This window comes from Mesocricetus auratus, unplaced genomic scaffold, assembly GCF_017639785.1.
Source record: "Mesocricetus auratus isolate SY011 unplaced genomic scaffold, BCM_Maur_2.0 Super-Scaffold_100010, whole genome shotgun sequence".
Taxonomy (NCBI): domain Eukaryota; kingdom Metazoa; phylum Chordata; class Mammalia; order Rodentia; family Cricetidae; genus Mesocricetus; species Mesocricetus auratus.
The window spans coordinates 74,510,398-74,523,266 of NW_024429194.1; the positions used below are offsets into that span (position 1 = coordinate 74,510,398).

Sequence of the window (12,869 nt, forward strand, 5' to 3'; positions counted from 1 at the left end):
AAATTGTTGCCCTAGGTAATTCTGAGAGCTATTTTTGGACATTTCTGCCTCCGTTCATATGTCCATTTAAAATCTGTTGTTTTGTAGTGATCGGACCGTGAGAATCTGGAAAGCCCACAATTTGCAAGATGGTCAAATCTCTGACACAGGAGATCTGGGGGAAGATATTGCCAGTAATTAAACGTAAATGGAGACAAGCATAAACTGACACTGTGATGATACTCCTCGTTCTTTATTGAAGATGATGTCCTGCACTTATTATTAATGGAATCAACTGGAAATATATCTGAATCTATCTGCTAGATAAAAATGTATTCTAATAAGCTGTACCGTCTTGTATGTGGAATATTATTATCTACCAACACATATGGGTCTTACAATTGATGTATTGCTTGTATCGCACTTTGACCATGGCTATAAAAAGATACTTTCAAATTATTTGAGTTCTAAGATGTCTGCTCTTGTGACAGAAGTACACCAGAGTTAAAACAACAAACTCCTACCTGTTCACCCATTCAGATGTGTTCCCACAACTTACACACTTAAACATGTACTGGGACCGTTAATCATATGTTGTCTGCCCATCAGCAAAATTTTGTCAGTCTCTAAGGGGTTCCAAATTTCAAAGCTCTTTCAATGTAAAGGAACTGTTATTGATGATTCCTCATAGTTGACCTTAGTCTGCTAAGAAAGATAACAGTTTGTGCGAAAGTGTTCACGTTTCCCTGTGTTGACCAAAGCTTTCAGGGGTTCTACATTCTGTGCTCAGGATTGCAGTGCTGCGGAGCTGGTGTGTTTCTAGTACCGGGCACATGTTCTGTGACGGTGAGCTGTTGATTTCCTAACAGAAAGATATTTTGATCTATTTTCCTATGGAATTGTTTCTATTATTTTCTTTTAGTTTCTTTTTGTTTAATAGCAATAGCTCCTGTCTCTTTTCTCTGATTTTTTTATATGCTGCTAAATATATTTTAAATATACTGTGTTTGCACACATTGGTAGACGTATCATTTGTGGTGGGAAACAATGTAAATAGGTAGATTGTAAAGAAAGACTATCTGGCACTATGACTGTATGAATTTCTAAATGCTGTTTGATTGGGTTTTGTTAAAGGATGTATAATTTATCTGTCTGCTCAGAATATTAAGTTGTAAATTCTGCAAGTTTAATTTTATGTAACAGTATAATTATTGTCTTGTGTGTGTTTTTTTTGCTATGAAAATATTTGTTTGTAAATGAAAGTTTAGCCAGTGAGTAAATAAACATGATGCTATGAATTGTTTTTATTCTATTAATCTTTTTCTAAATGTGGGAATATTACAGTGTTGGGTAAACATTTTCGTCTGCCTGTGGTGTGAGCAGACTATTATCTGACGACTCTCTGGATGAACCATGGAAATGCTCATTAAAGAAATCAAATGATGCAACTTGAGGGATTTGAACATAGATAACAATACAAAAAATCATTGTGGTAAATGTGAAGGCAGTGACCAGGTCTCCCAGCAAAGAAGGGCATGGACAGAGACAAGAGCATAGAGCAGGTCTGAGCTGTAGAAGAGGTTCTTGGAGTCCAAGCTCTGTGCTGTATTTTTTCTTGGGTCCCAAATATTGCCTGTTTGTTTCATGTTGAGCTGCACATGTATTTCTCTATCTTGTTTTATGCACATGTATGGTGATTGTGGTGAAACACTTTTTTTTAAATTAATCACTGAGCCATGGTTCCAGCCTCTGCTATTCTTGGTTTTACAGCTTTTTTTTTAAAGTGGGGAGATGGTTATTACCTGAGGGCCATACAGAATGTATTAGTCATCCACAGAATACAAATGAATACTGCAGTAAGATGGCATCTCACTCTTGTGAGAATGGCTATTGTAAAACTTCCAAAAAAGGAAAAAAAAATGCTGGTAGGAGTGAAATTAGTCCAGCCACTATGGGAAATAGTGTGAAAAATCCTCAAGAAATTAAAATTAGCTGGGTGTGGTGGTACAGGTCTGTAATCCCAACACTGGGGCCACAGAGGTAGGACTTCAGAGTCTCAGCCCAGCCTTAGTGAAATGGGTCCAAAGCTAGCTTCAGCCACCAGCCAGACTTCTCCAAAGCTAAGGACTCAGTGGAGGGACAGCTCAGTGGTAGAATGAAGGAGCATGTGTGAGGGTCACACCAAAACAAAACCCAAAACAGAAATTCAAAACAACCATATAATCGAGCCGCACCACTCCTGGATTCATACCTGAAGAAAACTGCAGCAGTCCTCACAGTCGCCATGACATGATTTGCAACAGACGGAGAAATAAAATGGCAAACACACACATGAAGAATGAAATCACATCACTTGCTGGGCTATAGATATTAATGGAGGTCATCATATTTGGGAGAGAAGCCAGACGCAGACAAGCTTCATGTTTTCTTTCATACGTAGAGAAACAGCAGAAAAGTTTTTAAAGGGCTGTTTGAAAGCAGAAGAGGGAATAATAGAGAATGGGAGGGAAAGAGGACAGAGAAGGGAAAGAAGGGGGGGCAATTCGGGAGCAACGGTCTGGGCAGAGCTGTGTGTGACTAAGGGCACGAACAGAGACATCCTTTGTCTGCAAACTTATGAGTTCAGTGACTGGTTTTAAACTTAAGGGTGAGGGATATTGATCAATATTTTGCTCTTTCACTCTTCTAGCTTTTTGATGGGCCCACCACCCAACTCCCAAATAAAGGCTTGTCCTTAGTTATGAGTGCCAGCCTTAAGCCTGGCTTGTTTCGAGCCAGCGTTTCTTATCTGTCTACCTTTTCCCTCTGGGCTTTTATCTTTTACACTTCTGTGTATCTTTACTTCTTATTCTGTGACTGGCTGGGTGGCTGGATCGGTGGCCCCTGATGTCCTCTTCTCCTTGTTCTCTCGTTGCCCCTCTCCTTGGTTCTCCTTCTATTTATCCTCTATGACTGCCAGCCCCACCTATCATTGCTCCTGCCTTGCTATTGGCCACTCAGCTCTTTATTAGACCATCAGGTGTTTTAGACAAGCAAAGAACCACAGCTTCAGAAAGTTAAACAAATGCAGCATAAACAAAAGTAACACACACAGAGGGAGGTACCCAATTTGCCATGCCACTATAACATTCCATTTCCTGCTAAGAGTTGGGAGACGAATATTTATCCGTTTTGAGTCTGAATTTTAAGACTCTTTTTTTGTCTTTTTTAATTTTTAAATTTAAATTAGAAACAAGGTTGCTTCACGTGTCAATACCAGCTCCCTTTCCCTCCCGTCCTCCCACCAATCTCCCATGCCCCTTCCCTCAATCTCCACTCCTTTCCGCAGGGAGGGTGAGGCCCTCCTTGGGGGGGTCCAAGTCTGTCATTTTATCCAGGACAGGGCCTAGGTCCTCCCCCAAGAGTCCAGGCTGACAGAGCCTCTCATTGAGGGATGAGCACCCAAAGTCCATTTGTATGCCAAGGATAAATACTGATCTACAACCCAAGGCTCCACAGATTGCCTAGGCCTCCTCACTGACACCCACATTTAGGGGATATGGATCAGTCCCATGCTGGGTTCCCAGCCATCAGTCTGGGGTTCAAGAGCTAACCCTTGTCAGGCCAGCTGTTTCTGTGGGTTAAACAAGCCCAGTCTTGACCCCTATGCTCATCAGTCCTCCCTCTCTATCTCTGGGTTCCTTGAGTTCAGCAAAGTGTTTAGCCTTGGATGTCTGCCTCTGCTTCCATCAGTCATTGGTTGAAGGTTCTGGCAGTGGGATTGTAGGCTAGCGCTCCCCTGGTCCATGTCTAAAATCCATATATGAGAGAGTACATACCATGTTTGTCATTTTGTGACTGGGCTACCTCACTCAAGATGGTTTCTTCTAGTGCCCTGCATTTGTCTGCAAATTTCAAGATTCCATTGTTTTTTTTCTGCTGAATAGTACTCCATTGTGTAAATGTACCACATTTTCTCTATCCACTCTTCGGTTGAGGGACATCTAGGTTGCTTACAAGTTCTAGCTATTACAAATAATGCTGCCATGAACATAGTGGAACAGACATCCTTGTTGTATGAATGGGCATCTTTTGGATATATGCCTAAGAGTGGAGTTGCTGGGTCTGTGGTAGGTTTATTCCCATTTTTCTGAGGAATCTCCATACTAATTTCCAAAGTGGCTGAACCAGTTGGCACTCCCACCAGCAATGGAGGAGTGTCCCTCTTTCACCACATCCTCTCCAGCATAAATTGTCGTTGGTGTTTTTGATTTTAGCCATTCTGACAGGAGTAATATGGTATCTCAGAGTTGTTTTGATTTGCATTTCCCGGATGGCTAAGGATGTTGAGCACTTTCTCAAGTGCCTCTCAGCCATTTTAGACTCCTCTATTGAGAATTTTCTATTTAGTTCTGTAGCCCACTTTTTAATTGGATCCTTTGGTGTTTTGGAGACTTGCTTCTTGAGTTCTTTGTAAATTTTGGAGATCAGCCCTCTGTCAGAAGTGGGGTTAGTGAATATTTTTCCCATTCTGTGGGCTGCCTTTTTGTCTTGCTGACTGTGTCCTTTGCCTTACAGAAGCTTCTCAGTTTCAGGAGGTCCCATTTATTAATTGTTGACCTCAGTGTCTGTGCTACTGGTGTTATGTTCAGGAAGTGGTCTCCTGTACCAATTCGTTCAAGGGTGCCCCCCACTTTCTCTTCTAGGAGGTTCAGTGTTACTGGATTTATGTTGAAATCTTTAATCCATTTGGACTTAAGTTTTGTGTGGCAATATACATGGATCTATTTGTATTCTTCTACATGCCAGCATCCAGTTATGCCAGCACCATTTGTTGAAGATGCTTTCTTTTTTCCATTGTATAATTTTAGCTTCTTTGTCAAAAATCAGATGTTCTTAGGTGTGTGGGTTAATATAAGGTTTTCAATTCGATTCCATTGGTCTACCTGTCTATTTTTGTGCTAATACCAAGCTGTTTTCAGAACTATTCCTCTATAATAGAGCTTGAAATCAGGGATGGTGATGCCTCCAGACGTTGCTTTGTTGAATAGGGTTGTTTTGGCTATCCTGGGTCTTTTGTCTTTCTATATAAAGTTGATTGTTGTTCTTTCGAGGCCTGTGAAGAATTGTGCTGGTATTTTGATGGGGATTGCATTGCATCTGTAGATTGCTTTTGGCAAGATTGCCATTTTACTGTGTTGATCCTAAGAGCGTGGGAGATCTTTCCATTTTCTGATGTCTTCTTTAATTTCTTTCTTTAAAGACTCCAAGTTCTTGCAACACAGGTCTTTCACTTATTTGGTTAGGGTCACCCCAAGGTATTCTATGTTGTTTGTGGTTATTGTAAAGGGCGATGTTTCTCTGATTTCTTTCTCAGCCCTTTTATCGTTTGTATATAGTAGGGCTACTGATTTTCTTGAGTTGATCTTATATCCTGTCACTTTGCTGAAAGTATTTATCAGCTGCAGGAGTTTCCTGTTAGAGTTTTTTGGATCACTTATGTAAACTATCATATCATCTGCAAATAGTGAAAGTTTGACCTCTTCTTTCCAATTTGTATCCCCTTGATCTCCTTTTGTTGTCTTATTGCTCTAGCTAGAACTTCAAGTACAATATTGAAGAGGTATGGAGAGTGTGGACAGCCTTGTCTTGTTCTTGATTTGAGAGGAATCACATTGAGTTTCTGTCCATTTAGTTTGATGTTGGCCATTGTTTTGCTGTATATAGCTTTTATTAAGTTTAGGTATGTTCCTCTTATCCCGGATCTCTGCAAGACCTTTATCATGAAGGGGTGTTGGATTTTGTCAAAAGCTTTTTCAGCATTTAATGAGATGATCGTGTGATTTTTGTTTTTCAGTTTGTTTATATGGTGGATTACATTGATGGATTTTCATATGTTGAACCCTGCATCCCTGGGATAAAACCTACTTGATCATGGTGGATGATTGTTTTGATGTGTTCTTGGATCCGATTTGCCAGTATTTTATTGAGTATTTTTGCATCAATGTTCATGAGGGATATAGGTCTGAAGTTCTCTTTCTTAGTTGTGTCTTTGTGTGGCTTAGGGATCAAGGTTATTGAAGCCTGATAAAAAGAATTTTCCAAAGATCCTTCTGCTTCTATTTCGTGGAATACTTTGAGAAGAATTGGCATAAGCTGTTCTTTGAATTTCTGGTAGAATTCTGCACTGAGGCCATCTGGACCTGGGCTTCATTTGGTTGAAAGACTTTTGATGAGTGCTTCTATTTCCATAGGGGCTAGAGGTCTATTTAATTGCTTATCTGTTCTTGATTTAATTTCGGCAAGTGATAGCTATCCAGAAAATTGTTCATTTCCTTTAAATTTTTGAATTTTGTGGGATACAGGTAAGGTGGGGTTATCTATTGCCTATGTTTTTCTGTTTGTAGTTAACTTTCTTGGGTTGGAGTTTTCCTTCCAGAACTTTCTGTAGGACTGGGTTAGTGGATATGTATTGTTTGAATCTGGTTTTGTCATGGAATATCTTGTTTTTTCCATCTATAGTGATTGAAATCTTTGCTGTGTGTAGTACTCTGTGCTGGCATCCATGGTCTCTTAGTGTTGGTAGAATATCTATCCAGGACCTTCTGGCTTTCAGAGTTTCCATGAAGTCAGTTGTAATTCTGATAGGTTTGCCTTTATATGTTACTTGATCTTTTTCCTTAGCTTCTCTTAATATTCTTTCTTTATTCTGTATGTTTGGGGTCTTGATTATTATATGGTGAGGGGACTTTTTTGTGGTCCACTCTATTTGGTGTTCTGTAAGCTTCTTGTACCTTCATTGGCATGTCTTTCTTTAGGTAGGGAAAGTTTTTTCTTTGATTTTGTTGAATATGTTTTCTGTCCCTTTGAGGTGGTTTTCTTCACCTTCTTCTATACCTATTATTCTTAGGTTTGCGCTTTTCATGGTGTCCCATATTTCCTAGATATTTTGTGTTAGGCGTATGTTGGACTTAAGATTTTCTTTGGTCGATGAATCTATTTCTACTAGTGTATCTTCAATCCCTGAGATTCTGTGTTCTGTCTCTTGTATTCTGTTGGTTATGTTTGCATCTGTAGTACCTGGCCATTTGCCCAGCTTTTCTATTTCCAGCCTTCCTTCAGACTGTGTTTTATTTGTCTCTATTTCAGTTTTTAACCCTTGCACTCTTTGAATTGTTTCTTGCAATTTTTGCTTTGTCTTTTCCTCTATTTCTTCCTTTTTTGGTTTGTTTTTTTCTTCCATTTCTTTAAGGGATTTTCCCATATCCTCTTTGAGGGCCTCTATCATTTTCATGAAGTTATTTTTAAGGTCATTCTCTTCTTCTTCATTTGCATTGAAATGGTCGAGTCTGGCTGGTGTAGAGTCTCTAGAATCTGGTGGTGTCACATTTATTTTTCTGCTGTTAAGTGTGTTTTTGTATTGTCTCCTTCCATCCCTTCTTCTAGTGGGTGCAGAAAGATCCTTTTCCTGAACTGGTGGTTAGGGGACCAGAGTTCCCTTTTGGTGGGTGCAAGCAAGTCCAATACTTGGTAGTTCTCCTCTTCCTGGTCCTACTCCTGGTTCTGTGGGTGGAGAAGAAGACCAGGAATCTGGGGTGCATAGGCTCCCTCCAGGAAGGGAGGTTCAGTGGTGGTCCCCAGGCACCACAAATTTTAAGATTCTTTTTCCATACTAGTCTAAATAAATGGCATGAGTCTACATAGTTAATGATGTCTGTAAAACACTCTAGAAAGTGTTTTGTGCAAGTGGATTTCACATACACAGAACAACCAGATATGCAGAGTATCCATCTTCAGGGCTGTCCACCACTGTATGACACAGGAAGACAACACTTACTCTAAACATTGCAAATGTTTGCATAGCTTGTTCTCAATCTAACAATACAATGACAAGTTTTCAGTCATGGAAAGTAAGGGGTGCTCAGGGAGTCACCTTCTGCATCTTGCACAATGGTGCTTGGTTAGTCTTTGGTCTTTAGAACTGTAAGTTAAAATAGGTTGTGGCTAGTAAGGACAGTTCAAAATGCTGAATTTCTTCCTTTAAAATATTTGTTCCTTGGAAACCTCTGACTTCCTGTGTTTTTCATTAAAATATCCAAACTTTAGGCCCCATATTTTCTAACAGTACTTTCAATGGTTTCTCTAGAACTAATAACCCATTATCTATGACTATAAAAAATTCTGATTTGAATATTGTCAAATCATGGCACTGGCCATCTCTGTTAAGGCACTGACATGCTGCCATATGCATTCAGATACTGGGGCCACAGAGAAGATTGACAGTAACTGCTATGCTTGTTCCGCACTGATATTCCTGATTGGAAGAAACAAAAGAAGGCAAGAAAGGTGTGTGTACAGGATCCTAAGACTCTTGCCATCCATGTGGACCACTTGTCACCACTGAAGAACTTTTTACTGATGATATTTCTCCCCATAAATTGCACTTCTAATTCTTGATGCCAGCTGCACATTGCCCCTTCTCTTGTGCCTAAATTGGCATGTGTCTTAGAAATGACTCCATACCACTACAGAAAACAGACTTTGAATTGCAATTTAGTGATAAAAATGTTTGCACTAAATGAATTTATTTGATGGGGGTGGTGAGTGCTAGTACCATTTCCCATGGAAGTGATGAGCAAAATGGACATGTTGCTGTGGCATAGACACCAGAAACAGAGAATCAACAACTTGAGGTGATTTTCTTGTCTAACTTTTACTCTAGGCATTTCCTGGGGGTAAAGTGACCTCATCTAGTTCATCTTCCTATAGAATAACCACTCTTCAGAGAAAGGTCTCCAGGTATCTGAGTTGTCAGGATTTCCAGGATGAAGTTGCTTTTAAACAGATGACTGTATCTTTCCCCAATGACTGTGGACAATTGCACCTATAATTTCTTACGTAAAAAAATGTTTGTGAATATCATTGCTTATTTGTTGTATTTGATTTTGATATTTCCTCAAATAAATCAGGAAAAGGTTGAGGTTGAAGATTTTATGGTTGTTTCAGTTGGTGGGGAGTTGTTGTTTGTTTGTTTGTTTGTTTTGAGACAGGACCTCGCTATGGGAACCAGGTTGCCTCAAAAGTATGATCCTCCTGCCTCCGCCTTCCAAGCACAGGGGTTATGGGGCTGTGTCACCACACCATTTGAGCTTATTTGTTTTTATACTAAATAAGACAAAGGTATACATTTATTTTTCCCATGAAACGAATATCTCTGGCTTACGGAAAATATTTTCTAAGGTGGAAACACTAGTTATTGAACATGGTCCAAGGATTCCAATAGATTGAGAAATGGTCCACTGTGCTTGTCTCTGTGTGAGCAAAACCTAGCTGAAAAAAAAATCTAGATAAAATTTTGAAATTTTGCTTTGTGTTTGTTATTTGCAAACTACCTTGTCTTTTATTGTTCTCTAGTGTTTCTTATTTATAATGCAAAATCAAAGCACAGTCTAATTTAGAAAAAGAAGAGGCCACCCCTGAGACACAAGTGTGTATCACGTGATGCACAATCTCCGTTTCAGGAATCCGCTCTGCTCTTCACAACCCAGGTGGCACTGGGAAAGCTCAGGACTGGTAAGAATTAGCTGAAACCAGTGCTTTTCATTTCAGCTGCATTAGTCAGTCACCTGGAGAGCCTGTTAAAGTGCAGATTGCCCGGGCTTCCTTCCAGAATTTGATTCACAAGACTCTGTATATAACTGCTGTGCTTCCCAGACAGCACAGGTGTGACTGGGAGAGCCTTCGCCTTGAGAACCACAGCTCTGAGGCAATTGTGTTCTTCACAGAGCTGAAAACAAGTTCAGGAAGAGCAGTTTAAACCCACTGAAATGTAGACCTTTCCTCATGGTGGTTGATGGTCAGGCCTCATTCCTAGTCTGTCTAAGAGTATTATCACGCCATGACAAGGAGAAGTTAGCTGCGCTGCACATGTCTGCAGCTCCCACCGTTCCTGGAGGCCATGTGTGAGAGGCATGCGGCTTTCAAGTAGTGACAGTGACAGCAGCTTGAGAAGAGCCTGACACCACAACCGCACCTGGTCCCCATTGTGTGAGACAGTCAGCACACTTGTGTAAGTACATTGGGCCTGGGGTTTCCTCTCTAGTCCTTTAAGGTGGTGTACTTACCTCAATGTTATCAGTCGATGTAGGCCTAAAGGAAAAATATATAGAGAGGCAGTTTGCAGGGATTTATGGAACAGTTCCGGGATCCGCTTTCAGGAATGTACTGTGTCCAAAACTCTTGGATCAGGTTTCACTTACTGTTATTTCAAATAAATGGAAGGCTAAAGATTGTTTTTCTCACTTTCTAAGGGGGTGATGCTTGAACTCTAGCATAGAGAGGTAGTAATGAGAAATAAAAGTGCAAAGAAAAGAGAATGGGAATTCCAAAATGTGTGATGGGGTGTGGACTGGGTGGTGGCTTGAACTTGGCTTCCCCTGAGAAAGCTCAGAAAGCTTCTGCTATGTGGCAAACTATTCTGTTGCTAATGGAGGACGGGAGCAGATCTTTCATGTAGCCAAACTCATTAGAGGTGGTTAGAATGGTCCAGTTGGAGTGTTTCCTGGGCATAAAGTAGGTGCCAGGCTTGCACACTGAGCAGAAGTTCACGATTGGAGAGAGAAAAGATTTGAAAGGGTCTTCTGGATGTGGGAGCACATGGGTGACAGAGGACCCTGTGGATCTTCCAAGGATTAATTTGATGCCATAGCATCCTGAGAGGAAGGAGGAAGAGGGAAAAGTCTGGAAGTCATCCTTGACACCTCCATCTAGACCAGTGGTTCTCAACCTTCCTAATGCTTTGGCCCTTTCAGACAGTTCCTCATGTGTTAGTGACCGCCAACCATAAAAATATTTTTGTTGCTGTGTCATAACTAATGTTGTTCCTGTTACGAATGATGATGTAAATATTGTGCTTTCCGGTGGTATTAGGCAACCCCTGTGAAATGGTCTTTGGACTCCTAAAGGAGCCGTGACCCATAGGTTGAGAACCCCTGATCTAGTGCTGCGTGTGATCTTATACTGGTTTATCCTGCCTCCATCCCCACTACCGCTCCGTGCCAACATCCCTTGGCTTCCGGGCATCTGTGGTTGGGTTCGTTATTTTTCTGTTGCTGAGATAGAATTTAATTACAAAATGCAACATAGAGAAGAAGGGAGTTGTTTTGGATTACAAGCCCCGAGGGATGCCATCATGGCAAGAAGGGCCTGAGTAATGATCCACACAAGACAAGTTATTGACAATCATGCTGACTAAGCCAGTTAAGCTGTAAGTCCTTCTTGTTGGTGGCCAGACCAAGAGCGAGCTTGTGCCTCTGAAAATACTCTTGGGGCCCAAGTTCAGGGATGCAGAGTTTTTAAAGGCAAACATTACAAAGATCATAATTTGCATCAAAGTTAGATGAGGACCAAAGCAACCTGGAAACATTCATTCCCAGCAGGGTATAGTAGTTATTTTAGATGTAACATGCCAATTCTTTGGATTAATACATAGTCAAGAGCATGGAAACCTCAAACGTGTTGCCAAGGCAAATGGGACCTTTGGGAGAGGAAAGTAGAGAGCTGAGAACTGTCCAAGCAAACACACAATGGCATCAGAATAGGATGGCGTTACCTTAGTCACTTCAGCAGGAATTAGTGAGGCTGACCTGGGAGCAGTCAGGAGGCAGAGTGCTCATATTTCATCTTTCCACCGGAAGAAGAGAATGGGAAGTAGATTAGGGTTATAAAACCTCAAAGCCCATGTACTTCCTCCAGCAAGGCTCCACCTCCCAGAAGTTCCAATACCTTCTTAAACACCACCACCAACTGGGTCCCAAGCACTCAAATGTGTGAGCCTATGGTTGACATTACCTGTTCAAACCACAGCAGCTATCTGCTGCATTCTCACTTTCAGAGGGGCATTTTCCATGTAAATCTATATTCAGGTCCCCTATGCTTAGAAGGACTCAGAGGATTTCCATGCTTCTCCAGGCAATGATAAAGGGCTCTGTGGAGTATCCCTTTACAGCATGTGAATATATGTCACTGTGATTGGTCTACTAAAGAAGCTGAATGTCCAATAGTTGGACAGGATAAGGTGAGAATTCTGGGAAGAAGAATGGTGGAGTCAGGAGGCTTGAAAAGATGTAGAGAAAAGCAAGATGGACATGCTGTACTGAAAAAAGGCACCAAGCCAAGTGGCAAAACAGATAAAAAAATATGGGTTATTTTTAATTGTAAGAGCTAGTTAGTAATAAGCCTGAGCTATTGCCTGGGCATTTATAATTAATATTGAATTTCTGTGTCAGTTATTTGAAACTGGTGGGCAGTAAAGAAAAGTCTGCCTACAGGGCTCTGTAGGCCCTCATAAACTTCTGTCTTGTGCTCAGAATTCTTAAACTGTTAACTCTAACTTTAACTTACTTCAAACATGAGCCCTAAATACCAAGCAATGACAATGACAGACTTTACCAATGACCTTCTTTGAGCCTGGGATGTTTTAATTTTTTCAAATTTACTTTTGTTTTATAAGACAAGGTTTCTCTGTAGCTTTGGAGCCTGTCTTGGAACTCACTCTGTAGACCAGGTTGGCCTCTAACTCAGAGAGATCTGCCTGCCTCTGCCTCCCGAGTGCTGGGAATTAAAGGAGAGTGCCAACACTGCCTGGCTTAAATTTACTTCTGTGTATGTGTATGTGTGTGTGTATGTGTATGCGTGTGTGTGTATGTGTATGTATATGTGTCTGCTTGCCTGTGTGTGCACCATGTACATGCATGTGCGTGCCTATGGAGACAAGAAGAGGGTGTACTGGATTTGAAGTTGCAGGTGGGAACCAAATCTCCATCCTGTCCAAAAGTAGAAAGTACTCTTAACTACTGAGATATTGCTCTGTCCTGAGCCTGGTATACTTTTGTTTGAAGGGTTATTCGTTA

At 40.9% G+C, this 12,869-nt stretch overlaps 1 protein-coding gene and 1 long non-coding RNA gene across 19 annotated transcripts in view; one reads left to right on the forward strand and one right to left on the reverse strand.

Annotated features, from left to right (window-relative positions):
• Nucleotides 1-1,277, forward strand: part of Kif21a (kinesin family member 21A) — a 123,271-nt gene extending 121,994 nt beyond the window's left edge. For all 18 annotated transcript variants that reach the window (XM_013111165.3, XM_040753958.1, XM_040753960.1 and 15 more), the window contains one exon: nucleotides 88-1,277. In XM_013111165.3, coding sequence (XP_012966619.1) covers nucleotides 88-181 — 94 coding nt within the window. In that variant the 3' untranslated portion in view covers nucleotides 182-1,277. The remainder of the gene's footprint in view (nucleotides 1-87) is intronic.
• Nucleotides 1-12,869, reverse strand: part of LOC121142909 — a 38,212-nt gene that overhangs the window by 3,134 nt on the left and 22,209 nt on the right. Inside the window, exon 2 of the long non-coding RNA XR_005880051.1 lies at nucleotides 11,570-11,640. This is a non-coding gene — a long non-coding RNA (uncharacterized LOC121142909). The remainder of the gene's footprint in view (nucleotides 1-11,569; nucleotides 11,641-12,869) is intronic.